Consider the following 15,841-nt stretch of genomic DNA (forward strand, 5'->3'; position numbering starts at 1 on the left):
GACGTAGCTGTCAGCTCTAGCAGGGCTGCGTCTGCTTCCTCCTGCCTAATTTAGGGATCCAGGTGCAGGAGGGTGCTCAGGGAAGAGCTCTTAGGAGCAGGCAACTCCAATCAAGATCGTTAGCGGAGGCAAGGAGCCCCCTTCATCCACATCCCACTTCAGCGTGTACGGATCAGGAGGATGTTTGCGGAGCGCTTTGCACACAGCTCGTCGAATGTTGTCCAAGCAGGGACAGGCGCACACCGCGCTCCCACCGGAGCCCAGCCTGCCGAAAAGGGATGAAGACACCTCGTAGGGCATGAAACCCCCCGTCAGGCATGCCGGTTATTCGGTCCCTTCACTGCAAGCTGAAACATGTTTAGAGAGCAACTGTTTGGTAACAGGGTCTCCAGCACACTTTGTTTTGCAGCACAGCTGCAATTTGCAATTCAGTTTATTGCATTAAAATATGGTGCAGCCCTAGCGGAAAGAAATAAATATGTCACTTGTCACAGTTCCTCCCGTTATCTTTTAGAGGAGAGAGAGCTTGGGCTCCCATTCATAGAGGGAGCACGGGGCTTGTCAGAAAGCGAACGGCAGCGCCGCCGTAAACGCAGCGTCCTGCTCTCGCCCTAGCAAAGCCAGCGGGGGGGTCCCATCCCAGCCGCTTCTCCTGGTCCGAGCCCTGCTTCCCAAAACCCGCAGCAGAAGAGGGCTTACTTGGGGGATGTTCCTCTGCCCGCGGAACAACAGCCTGAGCGAGCAGAGGGGAAACATAAACTGGAGGTGGCTGCCAGAATTGTGCTGGAGGCTGGAAGGGAAAAGCCATTCACCTGCCACTGCCGGAGCCAGAGCCAACAGAAGCCCTCGCACCTCGCTGCCGTTCCTGCAGGGTTTATTAGGAGTGAATAAAACTACACAAAAATCAGCCGTTCAAAGGGAGCAGATAAGAGAGAAGTTCCAACTCTGCCTTTATCCCCAGTACGATCCCAAAGCAGACTCTCACCTTCCTATGGACCTCTGTTAGAGCCACAGCCGTTCGCTGCTAATTGATTCAATATGCATTTAGACTAGGATTTTTAATTAATTTTATTACAGAAAAATTAATGCACTGCTTCCCCACAGATGCATTAGGGTACTGACACGAGCCGTAGGAAGCCATCCTGCCGCGCAGTTTTCGTGGTGACTGCTTGCGGGGAGCCAACCCCTCACCAGCAGCGGGGCTTTCCCAACGCGGTCCCTCCCCCGGAGCCTCCCTCTAGCCGAAGGGCTCACTTTCAGTTCACACCAAATATTTACCGTGTTTCAGCTAAATTTAGAAATGTACAGGCTACAGAGCAGCGGGAGAGCATCGCTCCTCTGCCTCCCCAGGTCATGCTGCTGGACTGCCGGGCTCATTTTTGGTAGATGCAGGCTCTGGCCTGCCCAGAGCAGCTGGGCAGCCCCGTTCATCCCATCGCCGCCCAGCTGGTTTGATTTCAGAGGGATGCGGTGCGTTTTGGTAGCCACCGTGTTCTCAAGACTACAGATAGTCCCGAGTGCGAATCAAACGGTACCACCCATGGGAAATGACCTGCACGACGCGGGGCATCTCAGATGCCTTCCCTTGAGCAAAAGCTCTCACACCTCTACCACTGTTTTAGGCGCCCGGAGGGACCACCCCACCCAGTCGAGCCATCCTCTGCCTCCCCAGAGCAGCAAGCGGGTTTTAACAGCTGCAGTGCCAGCACGGTCCCTTTTTCTTAACCGAGCCCCTCGTCCTCACAGCCCACCTCACCCTGACTTCAGCGGGCGCGGGGGGATGCAACAAATCGCATTTTGGGAACGCAAGCAGTCTCGCAGTTAGCGCTGTCAAATTCACACAAGGAAGAGTCTCTAATCCCTCCCCTCCCTTTTCCCAACTCTATTTTATCATTACCTTTCTCTACATATAACAGAGTTAATAAGAGACATATTTACTCTGCTTGGCTTGGGACTAAAGTCAAACTAGAAGTTTTAGCTGTACAGCAGCCCAAAGCAGAAATGTCTGCTCTGAAACACCACAAGCATTTCAAAGCAGACAGAAAGAGCATTCGGAGCATGTTCTAGCAAAAAATGGAGCTGGGTGAAGTTAAGCAGTTCCCAGTATTTGAGATGACATCTCAGAACACAAAAACCAGTGGTGGGGTGGAAATCATGCGCTATTTATATACATTTGCACTATGGTATTTATCAATGGCAGAGTACTAGGGGAAGAAACATCATCACCACATCTGCAATATCCAAATGTGAGTCTCCAGAGTCCTGCACTAGCATTGCATTGAACAGCATCCCCGAGGCATGCCGTATTTTAGAAATTTGCAGAGCAGAAATAGGTAGTGCACCGTAAGGTCCAAAACCTTAATCAAGCCCTGCAACTCGATAGATTTCCAATATAACGAAGACAAAGAGGTGTCAGCTCTAGTTCTTATTTGCTAATACTATCAATAGGGGCTCAGCTCACTAGCAGTTAATTCAAAGCCAAGCTCGATTTGCACAGCAGTGATCTACACTAATTCCCATATGTGGCTAAGGGGAGATTTTGCCAACTAGACAATAGAAACAGTATTACAGCTCCTGAAATGATGCCATCGCTTTTCTCTTCTGCTCCACCACTTCCCCATCAAATTTCCACGAGCTGGAATCTCCAGTTACCTTCTCCCTTGCATCAGAAGACATGCGGAAAGGGTAGCAAATACAAAGGTACCTATTTCTTTTCCAGATGCAGCTTTATTGAGGCTTTTAAAATGCAACTTCCCATAAAATGGGGGCCAATTCACACTTCGGTTTTTTGTGCGTTAAAGACACTAAGAATTGCCATAATTAAGCAATTATAGAAGTATTTTTTTAAAGCGATCCAACTGTAACTTAGCCTTAACAAAAGGTTGCTACGTTTCAGAGAAGTTTATTAGCTTGCTTCATCCGATACCAAGTTTTGCTTGGTTTTGCTTTCAGGTTCTAGCCCATCTCAACACTAGATCGGACTGTTTCGCCAAGATACTGTGGTTGTTGAGAAGTCACAGGAAGCCAGATGTGCTACCCAATTAGGCAACGAAGCAGTTTTATCCACCTTAGAAGTAGTTACTGCCTGTAAGCCTGGCCCTCATTAATCTGCAGTTTGACTCAAATGAAGCAGTGGCAGCAGCCCGTACCCACAGTTTACACTAATGAGTTACCCTGTCCTCTGAAGTCGGCTGTACACGGCAGCCCGCAACTTTGACCTGCTATTAATGCAAGTATCCTCACACCCCCGTCTCCTCCTCGCTGCCAAGCAAACGCTGACTGCTAACTACAGCCAGCACAAGGAAGGAATTCAAGGGTAGTGAGGGGGTGCTGTAGTTTTCCCAGTTCGTGCAGTTTCTGTGCTAAGGAAAAATGAGGTTAGAGTCGCCAGCTAGAGACCAAGCGTTACCTTTCCCTTCCAAGGGCTGCAAAACGTCCCCAGCTTGGGTTTGAAAAGACGGCAAGACTGCGCCACAGCCAGCTGGTCGCCAAATGGGAAAGAGAGACCTGCATCGCTCCCCCAACCCACCTCACAGCACCCGATTCCTATTAAAACTTTCGTCATTAGAGAAAGGACACAGACTAAATACCTGCGCCACGCTCCTACTTCAGCAGGGAATTAGACTAGGCGCCTGGCTCCTGCCACGAATTAAGATGCTAGAAAAAACCACAAGTCTGAAACAGTTTAACACAGGACAAAAAAGGCACATTTTAATATGTACAGCAATGCATTTGGGCTATAAATTTACCCAACACAACTGAAAAAAAAAATCCAAACTATGCTTTTATACTTATTCCATGGTGTCAGCCTCATTCCTAGCCACCTACCTTTCTCTGCATCTCTGAATGCTGCTATATACACACACAAACAAACAATTACGTCATGAATGTTCATTTAGGCTCCCAAGTTCAAGTAATAAAGTTCAAACTTGCATAGCATCTTATGCCACTCAGCCATAAACAGTTACGATTGCATATTAGCTGGAGCAGCCATCTCTTTCAATTCAGCCAGTTTTGGCTGGCCACCTTTTTTTTTTTTTGTCTTTTTTTTTTTTTTAAATCCTTGAGTCAGAATGTTTCCTAAGTCACCAGCCCTGAGGGATGCCACAGACTTCCAAATGAACCTCTTGCTGTTGTTAAGTTCCTTTTAAACCAGAAATTTAGAGTGTTGTCAAGAACAGTTTTAAAAATGTAATACTGTTTATTTTGCTTCAAAAACATTTCAGCATTCTAAACATACAAAAAAAACAGAACGTTGCAAATTCGTTTAAGTACAGAGTGTTTTTGAACTTCAGTTGCTGCACTGGCTCTTCACTTAGTTGACGATGAAGAGATGTCTACAGTTTCAGTTTAAAAACTACCGCACTTAACTAAAAAAATCCATACACTTCTCATGCCAGCTGAACCCCCTTCCACAACTAAGAATGGCAGCAGAATGCTATTTCACTATATACAGAAAGACAACTTTAAGCTAAATGGACGCCCACTGTAGTGTAAATAGATCTACCCTCACAGTGCATGCTTTGGGCCATGGCACCCCGGGGAACGTACAGCCTTTCCAAGTAATCACTGCTCCTCTAAGGCATCATAACTCTAAGCATGTACCACAAGAATCTGTCTAGTTTTTACAAACTATAGATATGTACAGTTTATAACCCAGGATTTTCTAGCCAATAACCATATAGTAACACCACCTTACAAATTAAAAAAATGCTTGAAACATTTTTAAATGCTTTGTTACACCAACAGCAAAGTGCACAGAGTTAGGAGAACACTAGAGCGCCTTTTCATTTTAAAAATGTTTGGAAATATGTACAACTTTGATACAGTTTCAGGGTGCTCACTACACCCATGGCCACTTCATGTAAACCAGTTACAATTTCTAGAGCACTTTTAGAAACTACAACGCGATCGGAATCCAAATTTTTTTTTTTTTAATTAAGCCTAATAAGGGCAAGAGACACCATCTCAAATAAGAGGTGCTTCATTTATGGTGTTTCCCCTACTCTATGGTATTCACATGGAGACAAGTATTGTACAGTTTTATTCATCATCATCATCTTCATCCTCCTCTTCTTCATCCTCCTCCTCCTCTTCGTCTTCTTCCTCTACCTTTTTCCGAGCAGCTTTGGTTGCTGCTCCCTTTGCGCCATCAAACTTTCCTTTAGACTTGTAGTCTGCAACATCCTGCAAAGTCAAGGGGATGTCTTAATTTGCTCTAAGCGGCAAACACATACAGCATTTGTACAGCAGCGGGCGGTAACGTAAAGGGACTGGCCCTCCACAGCTGCACCCCCGAAAGGGGAGACAGCCAGCATTACAGCACACAGGTATGCAGACACCTAGGCATACTCAGCTGCCTCCGGACGACGGAGGCCTTGAACCCTGCGGTCACGGTTATTTCTTTGAGGAGGAGAAGAGAACCCAGCCTCTCTTAAAAGTTTCCTGCTAACGGGACAAAGCTCCTTTAACAGCACAGCAAACCCTTTGCTGGAGCAACACGAGCAGCCGCTGCTGCACATCACTGGGGGAAGCTCTCCCTCCTCGCTGGAATCCGCCCGCGGCTCTCTAACCTACTCTGTCCTAACGTACGCGAAGTTCGGCTACGTAGCACACGCAGCGCAATGCGAACGGGTCTGTAAGCTGGAGATGCTCACTACGCTGGGGCCACCTTAGCTAGGTCTGCTACAGAACCACATCAACGCAAGAGCCGGTATGGAAGAGGCACAAGTGAAAAGCGGCCTTACCTTCTCGTACTTCTCCTTCAGCTTAGCTGCCTTATTATTATAAGGCTGCTTTTCACTATCACTGAGGTTGTTCCACATTTCACCCAGTTTCTTTGCTACATCCCCGATGGATATGCCAGGGTTTGTGGACTTGATCTTGGGGCGGAACTCTGAACAGAAGAGGAAGAAGCCAGACCTTGGGGAGAAGCACCAGAGGACAGTCAGCACCGCAGCAGCATGCAAGAGAGCACCCCCTTCCCCGTCCCTCACCCACAACATTCACACATGCACTCACATGCTGTGTAGAAACATTTTTTTTTTCATTTAAAAAACCCACCAAACCAAACAAAAACCCAAACACACTTTGAGTTTACTGAGGCCCAGACCTGCAGCCTTCACCCAATGCTGTTTTGAATCAAGTGTTGTCTATCCCCGCCATCCAATTTCATCTTTGATGCACAAGTCTCACTGTGACCCAGTTATTTCCACGTCTTCCATCACTATGAGTTTAAGGGTACCAAGTACTGGCAATTCCTGTTAGCGTTCTACGTGCTCAAAATTACAAGCTGCCCAAAAGATTTAGGGGACAGTATCAGTAAGCTATGAATATTACCAATACTGCTATACCAACATGCTATGCCCCATCCACTTCCTTTAAGGAAACCTATCAGCTGTGTTACAGGGTGTGAAAACAAACCAAAATACTTGTGCATTTAACGCCTCAAAAGTTACTTACGGTGGTCGTTTTGGGGCATTGGGGTCCTTCTTCTTCTTGCCACCCTTAGCTGGTCCATAGTCCTTCATTTCTCTATCATATCGTACCTTATCAGCCTTTGCCATTTCATCAAATTTAGCCTTCTCCTTGCTTGACATGGTCTAAAAAACCAAAAAACAAGACACCAAACCTGTGATTACCCAACTGTTCAATAGCTGGCAAACTTTAAGTAAACAAGCCAACACATACCAACTCGATAGGGGAGTTTCAGAATTTGTTTGTTTTCTAACTGGACCACCTTGGGGACAAAGGTCCTGCACCGGGGACCGCAGCCACAGCTGGCATACTCGGCAAAAGGGAAGCAACGGGATCGGGACAAGCGCAGCCAGAGTCCTCCTCGAGGACACAGGCCTGGAGGGGAGGGAGCTGCTGAAGGGTGCTGCTTGGGAACAGGAAAAAAGGCCAGGCTGTAGTGGAAGCACCTGAACGGGCAGATACCCTGGGCTGAAGCCTTCCGGCTCGTTACAGGAGTCAGCAGCACCCAATCAATGGCCGGGACGCCTTGCCAAGAGCGGCACACAGACCAAAACAGCACCGGCTCCCTTCGTGTTTGGACACACGCACGTCATCCTAGCAGATACGGTAAGAAGCTATCCCTTCAGGAAGTCACAAATTAAGGTACCTTCCACCTCTCCGAGCACTTCTTGGAAAACTCTGCAAAGTTGACTGGAACCTCTGGGTTCTTTTTCTTATGTTCCTCACGGCACGTCTGCACAAAGAAGGCATAGGCAGACATCTTGCCCTTGGGCTTCTTCGGATCGCCTTTAGCCATCTTGACTCTGTAGGGAAGAGAGAAAAAGGGAAAAAATAACAAGTGTATGCATGTACAGATGAACACATATATGTGTGCGTACATATACGGTGTGCACGTATTTATATGTGCACACACCACCATCTCCTGAAGCGACGTCCCGTCAGTAACACATCCCTTTCTTCCCCCCAACACTTCTTACCATCCCCAATACAGAGACTTAAATTATTTTTCCTTGACACTCGGGTTGCAGACTTGAGCCAAGTGAAACTGGTCACTGGATTTAAGTTTTACGTAGATATATATTTACATCACGTCCAAAGATTGGAGACAGGCTATTAAAGACGCATACTCCTGCCCATTAAGAGTTATATATGAACTGATATAAAATATTTGTTTTAGTTGGCCACCACACTGGGGTCGAGTGGCACGCGCAGCGCCAGGCCATGACTTATCCCTTTAGTAGCTGGAGTTCACACGTTAGCAGCTGCTGCCCAGGTAGAAAGGCAGGGCAGATTATTCCCCCCGTAAAAGCGCAATAACCTTTGATATAGAAGAAGGTGTGCAAATAAAGGCTAGTTTTAAACACAATAGGACCCGTGGAGCCCTGCGAGGTGAGCAGCGCTCGCTCTTGCTCCACCAAGTGACACATGTTCGGAGGCGTAGTGGTCAGCGCAAAGATGCGATTAGCAAGTCACCGAGAGGATGATGCTAACTTTTGGGCTGTATTTCTTTCCCCCTCTTCCGTGTTATTTTTTTTTCCCCTCCAGAAAAAAAAAAAAAAAAAAAAAGAAAAAAAAGTCCCGCAGCAATATTTCCTATTTACAGCTTCTCAAGCGCTTGAAAATTTAATTTTTATTAGCACAGCGTTAATATTTAATCGCGCCTATGCACCCCCCGAGCGCAGCACCCGCGGCCCGAGCCGCCCCGGCCGCTGCCGGCGCCCGGCGGGGCGCCCGCTCCGCCCGGGAGCCCCCGGGGAGGGGAAGCCCGGGAGGGGAACCCCCGCCGCGGCGGGAGCGCGGCGCGGGGCCGGGGCCGGCTCCCCAAGTCGGGGGCGAGCGGCCCGCCGCGGCCGGCCCGGCCCCCGCTGCGCCGCGCTGCGCTCCCCTCCCGCCATCTTCTCCCCCCCAAGGTCACCGCGGCGGCCGGGCTCCGCGGCGCGGGGCGCGGGCACCTGCGGCGGGGCCGGGGCCGGCGGGCGGAGGGGGCAGCGGCGGCTCCGCCAGCCGCCAATAATTCATCTTCCATTTTGTGAAACGCCTCCTGATGAAAGAAAGTGCCCCTGAAATGCGGCGGGGCGGCGGGCGGGGGGCGCCGGGGGGCCGGGCGGCGGCCGGGGGCGCGGGGCGCCGGCCCGGCCCCGGGCGGCCGGTGCGAGCGGCAGCGGGAGCGGCGGCGGCGGCCGCGCTCCGCGCCCAGGGCCGGCCCCGCTCGCTAAGATGGCTTCTCCCGGCGCCGCCGCCGCCGCGCCGCCGAACAAAGCCGCGCTCCCCCTCCGCCGCGCTCGGCCCCCCGCGCCCGCCGCCCCCGGCCGCCGGCCCCGCCAAAACGCCGCCCCCGCCGGGAAGGGGCTCCCCGCTCGGCCCCCCGCCGGGCGGCGGGGGCGGCGGGGCCGGGGCGCGGGCGGGAGGCGCCCCCCCCCCCCCCCGGCCCCTGCCTAGCGCAGCGCTCTCTAACAAAGGCTCCCGTGCAGCCATTATCGCCGCCGCTACGCTCCTCCGCGCCGCCAGAAAAAGAGTGCGGGGAGCCCCGGGGCGGCCCCCCGGCGCCCGGCCGAGGGCGCGGGGCGGTGGGGAGAGAGGAGCCGGGGCGAAAGCGAAAGGTTTGAGCCCCCTGCGGGGCGCCGGGAAGGAGATTTCCCCCGCCGCGACCCCCCTCCCCATCCCTATGCCGCTTACACGTCTTTCTTCCCTTCGCCGGGGCTCTCCAGCGCCAGCCATATTAATGCCCACAGCACGGGCGGCGCGGCGCGGGGAAGAGGCGATGCGGGGCCCCGCCGCGGGCGCAGCCCCGCCGGAGACACCTTCCCGGGCAGGGGAAGAGCGGCGGAGGCAGAGGCGAAGGGATCGGGGGAGTTTGGAGGCGGCGGCGGCGAGAAAAAAACTGCTTCGCCGGGACAGACGGGCGCAGCGCGCAGGGTTTATCCCTGTCAGATGCTAAAGCGACAGCCATATTAATGCAGAATAAACAGCGGGCACGGCATTGCGCACGGCCGACAACTTTCCCACCGCCGCCAGCCCCACCGAGCCCACCCGGGGGAAGGGGGCAAATAAAAGCCGAGGGCGCCGCGCGTTTTGCCGTGCGACATTAGGAGGCGGCAGAGAAAAAATCCCTGCCCATGCGGGGGAGAAGAGGAGTTAGTCCCGGTGTAGTTGCTGCACCAGCCATATTACTCTCGGCGGCACGGGAGCCCGGCGCGGGGAAACCGGGCTGCACCGGGGGCAGGCAGCCCCTCCGCGCCCGGGGGGGGGGGGGTGTCCCGGCGGGGCAGGGGAGGAGGACGGGGGGCAAACGCTGCGCCTCGCCCGGCTGCCCGCCGCCCCGCCAGCTGCGCGCAGCATCTGCCCCGGCACCGCCGATCCCCTTGCGAGGGGGAGGGAAGAAAGTTTTTAGGTGATTTTCCCGATTTTTTTTTTTTAATTTAAAAAAAAAAAAAAAAAAAACACCTCGGAGGAAGGAAGGAACGCAAAACAGAAAAAATAATAATTTAAAAAAAAAAAAAAAAAAAGCCCGGGGCAGGCAGAGCAGAGGGGCGAAGGCGCGGGGGCAGGGCGGGGCGGCGGCGGGGCGGGCAGGGGGCAGCCGCCCCCCGAAAAGTTGCGGCGGGGCTGCACGTACCTGTATTGTTCGCGGTAGTGTGGACAGGAGCTGGAGCGCAGGGCACGACGCGGGGCTCGGCGCGGCGCGGCTCAGCCTCGCGTTGGCTGCCTACGAGAGCGGCCTGATTGGCTGCGGGGCTCTGCCGTTTAAAACAACCTCCTCGCCCGCTCATTGGCGCGGCGCCTCATGAATATTAAGCGCGGCCGCGCGGCGGTTGGCCGGCGCGGGTGAGGTCATTCATTCAAAACGAGCGCCCGCCGGGGAAAGGGGAGCTCGAGCGGCCCGCGCCGGGGTGGGGGGGTTAAAGTTGGCGGGAGGGGGGCGCGCGCCGCTGCGCGCCCCGCGGAGCCTCCGCGATGGCGGGAGCGCTGGGGCCGCGGGCCTCGCCGCCGGCCTCGCCACGTGGTTGCGGCTGCGTGGGGCAGCCGGTTGCCCCCCGTTCACCGCGGAACGGACCGGGGCCGTGCATGGAGTCGCCGCGGGGGCGGGCAGCGCGGGGTCCGGCGGCAAAGGGGCGGCTGGCGGCGCCGCACGCTGCCCGCCTGGGAGCCCCGGTGCAAGATGAGATCGGCTGCGGGAGCAGGGGGACCGGGGGGGGGGGGGGGGGGGCGCGGGGACGAGGGACAGCCAGGGCAGCGTCCCGGGGGAGAGGGCGGGAACCCCCGGCCCACAATAGCCCTTTATTGCCCATTCCTGCCCTAAAGCCGGCAGGGCCCGGCTCCGGTTTCAATGGCACCGTTTGCAGAGCCGGTTACCGCTGTGCATAACAGGGAGGGAACCGAGCCCAAAATAAACTCCGCTGACAGCCCCAGCACACGACGGATGGAAAAGGAACTACAGAGCAAGAAACTGCGTGGTTTGTTGGGGGGGATCAGGGAGTTTTACCCGCTCCTTCACCAAATAAAACACCAAAACAAACTACTTCCACTTCCACAATTTGTTTGCTATTAACTTTCTAGGATTTGGTTGTTATTATAGAGGCTGGTGGTACACAAGGAAATCTGTAAATGCGCCGCTCCGACTGAAACCAACCCAGCGTGACTCCGGGGCCGGGGGGACAAGGGCTCCTTTGGCTCTCTTGAAAGAGCTATTTCCTATAGGGCAGCTGCCAAATGGTTAAACTGGTATTAGTGGCTGACCACAATTGTTGGTTGGCTCGGAAAAAAGAGCTGTTATTTTAAGGCTGGAGCGGTAAGACTCAGAAACCACCGCGTACTGTTATGGGCTGGGCGTAACTGCCACCCTTCTTTTATGATAGCCAGAAGAAACAGTTGCCCTCTTTAAGGAATAGATAGTGTAAAAGAAGCCTCCACCCTGGGCTGAGATGCTGGCAGGCAGCGGGGTTTACCAGATACCGCCCCGTGGAAGCGCTTATGGCTATAACAACATATGGTCACAGGTTGCCTTTGCCGGAAGAGATCAAAGCAAAATGACTGACGAGACGTAGAGGAGTGCCAACCTCCTGCTGACAGATCCACCGGGGAGCCCGCAGAATTTCACTCCGGATTTTAGCCAAAGTCCTGCCTGGATTTCTCCCTTACCGTACACCTTCTCAGCTGGTCTAGCAAGCGCTCAAATCCAGTTGTCATCCATACACAGAACTGCTGAGGCTTATAGAGACCTTACACCCATGTCCTCGGGCTTTCCAAGGCATATATGGTAAAACCAGTCTTATGAGCCTCTCGCCCTATTTCTACCTTCTAAAACCAAAAGCACAAAATAAGGGGTTCATTCATAAACATTAATGAGGCTACCTGAGGGACTGTATTCTGTAGCATCATCATAAAATAAGACAAGCAATACTACTGCAGGATAATCTCTTTGTAGCTGACAAACATCCCTCTCACCTATTTTTAGGGATACTTTAAAGTGTTTCAAACTAGTTGAATAATTAAGGCTTTTTTTCTTGGCTCTGGAGTTGCACAATTTTTTGATCTGAAGCACTTTCTTCCTCAAACCACAATCTCATCCTACGGAGCACACCAAGCTGGGAGCGTTACAAAGGCGAGGGGTGGCAGCCCCGACGGACGGGCTCGCTTAGGAGCCTGCTTAGGACAGGCACCTGGCATCGAATGCGCAGTCCTGCTAGTCATCTCCAGAGCATCCCTCCCATTTCTCATAGCCCAAGGGAAACATCCCCTAAGACGCTTGTTCTAGGAAAGCCAGGAAAGTTTTGACAGCTGGTCCAGGGGCAAAGGAGATATTTTAGTAGCTGAGAGACAGCTGGGTTGAAGGTTTTGTCCAGGCACTCGCAGCATGGTTTTGAAAGCAGCAGAGGGCTGAGTAGTAAATGGGTGAACATAACCCCCATAGGGGAAGCTTCTACTCTCCCCCAGAACTGCCACCGCCAAAAGAAATTCTCCTGCAGTGCTCTCTGCCCCGAACATTGCACCTGGCCCCCGCATCTGGGCGCTTTCCTGCAGTGCGCCAAGAAAACAGCCTAGAAAGTTGGCTGAGTAAATCTAACCTTTTGCTGCAACTTCTTCCAGGCCAGGCAATCCCACTTCCTCCCACACCCCAGCTCTGGCCTTCACCTGACCCCTCTGGGAGCCCAGGCAGCTCACTAACCTAACAAAAAATGAACAAACAAAGCCCAAAATTCAACCTCCTTTTTTGCTGTGTTAGTTTTCTGTTGGATTAGTGGACTGAACCAGCGTACCAAGGAGTCAGGCGAGTACCAGAGCTGAGGCAAAAGAAGGGTGCAGAAGGGTACAGCCAGGAGCAGGGACACACTCCTAAGAAGCGTAGGTTTGGCAAATTTTAGTGGTTTTGTTTGTTTGTTTTAATATTACAGACTACCATGTATTTATGCTATAGGAAGCATGAGAAGAAAACCAAAACTAAAAGAAATTTCAGGATGCCTGGCTCTTGGCATGGAAGGCAGCAAGGTTTGCAACAATGCTAGGTGAGCTCAATGCATAGTCTTGTACCTTCCCTTCAGAAAGTTCTGACCTGATTCCCACCATCCCACCACAGGCGGGATTTATTTTGCAAACACATGCTATGTTTTTAAGCAACTGTCAGCCATACCCTGAATCCCACAGCAGGGACCCAGGCCAGGTAATATCCTGAATATAAGGACTGAGGCATAAAATTTGGTTCAAGGTCCCATAGCAAGCAGACACCTTCCAATACTTGCAGTAGCTTGTTGCTGAGAAGACTGACCACAAAGTCCTGTCCCAGCTGGAGTCGCCAAACACTGAAGGCTTCTGGCCCACGTACATCATGTTGGTGCTGTCCAGGAAACAGCAGAGATGCAAACAGCTGAGGCCACATCATTACCTGCCAAGATGGAATGACATCTCCTTTTCAGCTAAAGATGATAGAACAAGGAGGCTGCTGTAAAAAAATCTGAAGTCACCAAGGAGTCCTCCAACAAATCAATGGAATACATAAGTACACTTTAAATTCAGGAAAGTCATCCACGGTTACAAATGAAATGCCACCTTCTGCTCCATAGAGTAGGTTCACCTATTCTTCAGACAACAGCCAGATCTCATCTGAACACTAGCAACAGCTTGGTGGGGTCGGCCTTATCGCAGCTCTGTCCTGGTCCAGTTGTGTCAGATGGCTAGCAAAATAAGGCCCACCATGTATTTAAGCTGTTCAGGAATCAGAAGTGCTGAAAAGGACCAGAGTGAGAACTGACCTTTGTGGAACACCGTACAATGGGTGTAGCAAGGAAACTGCATCCTCAGCACCACTGATCAGCTCTGCAGCTCATCCAGCCGTTCTCACAATGTATCTTGACCATCTCATTCCCATCGGTGAGACCATGAATGCCTCGGAGGGATCCTGGAGCACAACTGTGTGTAAAAGATGAGTCCTCAAGACATTTAACAAGCTTCCCAGTCTGAATCCAGACTGTCTTGATGTAGAAAGTTAGCCTGACATTAACTTCTACTTGATTTCTTGCTAGTTTCACTAGGCATTTGCTCAGCACTTGGGATGATTTCAGCCAAACAGTTGATTTGATGTTGTGTCCTTACTGGGTTTGTCCAGTATCGGTTAGAGCGCATGGTGCTTGTTGTGTTGTCTATCTTGATCATGGGTAGTATCACCTACTGATAGCTAGGAAGAGGCTGGTATGAATTCACACACTGAAATTCCAAAGCATCTCAGTGAGTTAGAAACACACCAGTCACAGAAAAATGACTAGGGCCCTCAATGCAATGGTATCCTCAAAATGAGCTACAATGTCTGAAAAGCTTCCCAAACATACGTGTTCATTTCCAGGAGGAATAAAACAGTTACCTGGTTCCCATCTTGGAGGAGCAGCTCAAATACACAGTGCATTGCCAAAGCAGTTTCCTTACTGAGGAGGTTCTTGGGCTCAGATTTGGTAGCATCACCAGGAGTAGCCACAGAAGTTCTTCTGGTCTGCAGCGCACACACTTGGAGATGTGCTATTCCACCCCATCAGCCTTTATTTTCCAGTGCTGACACCTGAGTTTCCACCTTTCTGTCTGCTAGCTGATGCAGGTATTGGAAAGCCAAGAAAGTCTGCAGGGGGGAAAATAACTACAATGAGGTATTGGATACCAGTACAGCATCAGTCCTTTTGCCCTTTACCCAGCTTTGGCATATGTTGTGCCCATGACTGTGTGGTTAAATTAGGAGCACCCATGTTGTTGTGCTCCTGACCACTGCACTGTGGAGTCTATTTGAGGCAAGGAGTGCAGGAGGCATGAAGAAATCCCGTTGGAAAGCCTGGGACCATCTGCCTGCTGTCCTCCTGAGCTAAGAAGTAATTTTCTGAGGACTTCTAGGCCACAGAACACCATGGGTCACATGAAAAATAGAAGTCTCCCAAGAAGAAACACGCTTGCTGTGAACAGGGTGAGGAAGTTCTGGAAAACATTTCTGATAAATACTCAGTTCTGTCAGGCATGCAACTCGGTTCCCATGAAATGTTTATTTCAAGCAACCTGAACATCCAATGTCAGCACGCTAAAGATGTGCTCAAGGCCCTGGTAGAAACACCAGAGAGGGGGCTTCCCACCTCTGTCGCGAGGGGTTAGCTACAAGGCAGGTACCAGCAGAAGGGTCCTTTCCACCAGCCCCATTCGCAGCCCTTCCCTGAGGCTGGGACCGCACTGGGCCCAGGCGGTCCGCAGGAGGCTGAACTCCAGCGCACCAGCTCCGTGAAATGGTCCTAGCGTAGATGCAGCAGTCCCGGCACACCGTCATACGTTCCTCGCAGCGGCGTATCAAACCATCCTGCCCTTAGCAAAGCCAGTTATTCCATTGTGGTCAGTAAGCTGCAGTTTAAGCAGTATAATTACAACTGCATTTGGCGCTTCCACTTCTGTCTGGATCGCATCTCTTCACAACCCTTACCCACTGGCAAAATTCTCTAGTGAAGACTTGACCCGAATGAAAAGGCTGATATAAATACATCCGTAGGGTTCTGCCAGCAATTAGGAATAAGGGCGGGGGGAAATCCCTCCTAGGAATCTAACAAAGCCAGGAAACCTTTTTAAGCAGAACCAGCCTATCAAAGTGACAGAGTTGACATTTAAGGTTGGATGGACAATAGCTACATGAAAAGTGTTAAATGACCTGTTCATCTCAACGGCATATTCATTAGGCTAGTTAGGGGGCTGTTTCAAAAGCCTTCAGTTTGGACCTAGCTTCTCCCATCACTGACCTTCTGTGTTAACATGCAATAGAGACGAAGAGGCTCAATTAACCCTTCTCTAACTGGTATAGTGAAAGCTGTTTGCAGGGGGTTGATTGACAAGTACAAGAGCTATTTTTTTTTTT

General features: G+C 51.7%; 1 protein-coding gene across 1 annotated transcript; it reads right to left on the minus strand.

Moving 5' to 3' along the window:
- Positions 1-4,228: 4,228 nt before the first annotated feature.
- On the minus strand, positions 4,229-10,247 carry HMGB3 (high mobility group box 3). The gene is given in 6 exon segments (XM_075720556.1): positions 4,229-5,187; positions 5,748-5,922; positions 6,463-6,602; positions 7,124-7,280; positions 10,094-10,158; positions 10,161-10,247. Coding segments are annotated over 6 exon segments (768 nt in total). The 3' UTR covers positions 4,229-5,043.
- Positions 10,248-15,841: the final 5,594 nt, after the last annotated feature.

Source organism: Pelecanus crispus, chromosome 13, assembly GCF_030463565.1.
Source record: "Pelecanus crispus isolate bPelCri1 chromosome 13, bPelCri1.pri, whole genome shotgun sequence".
Taxonomy (NCBI): Eukaryota; Metazoa; Chordata; class Aves; order Pelecaniformes; family Pelecanidae; genus Pelecanus; species Pelecanus crispus.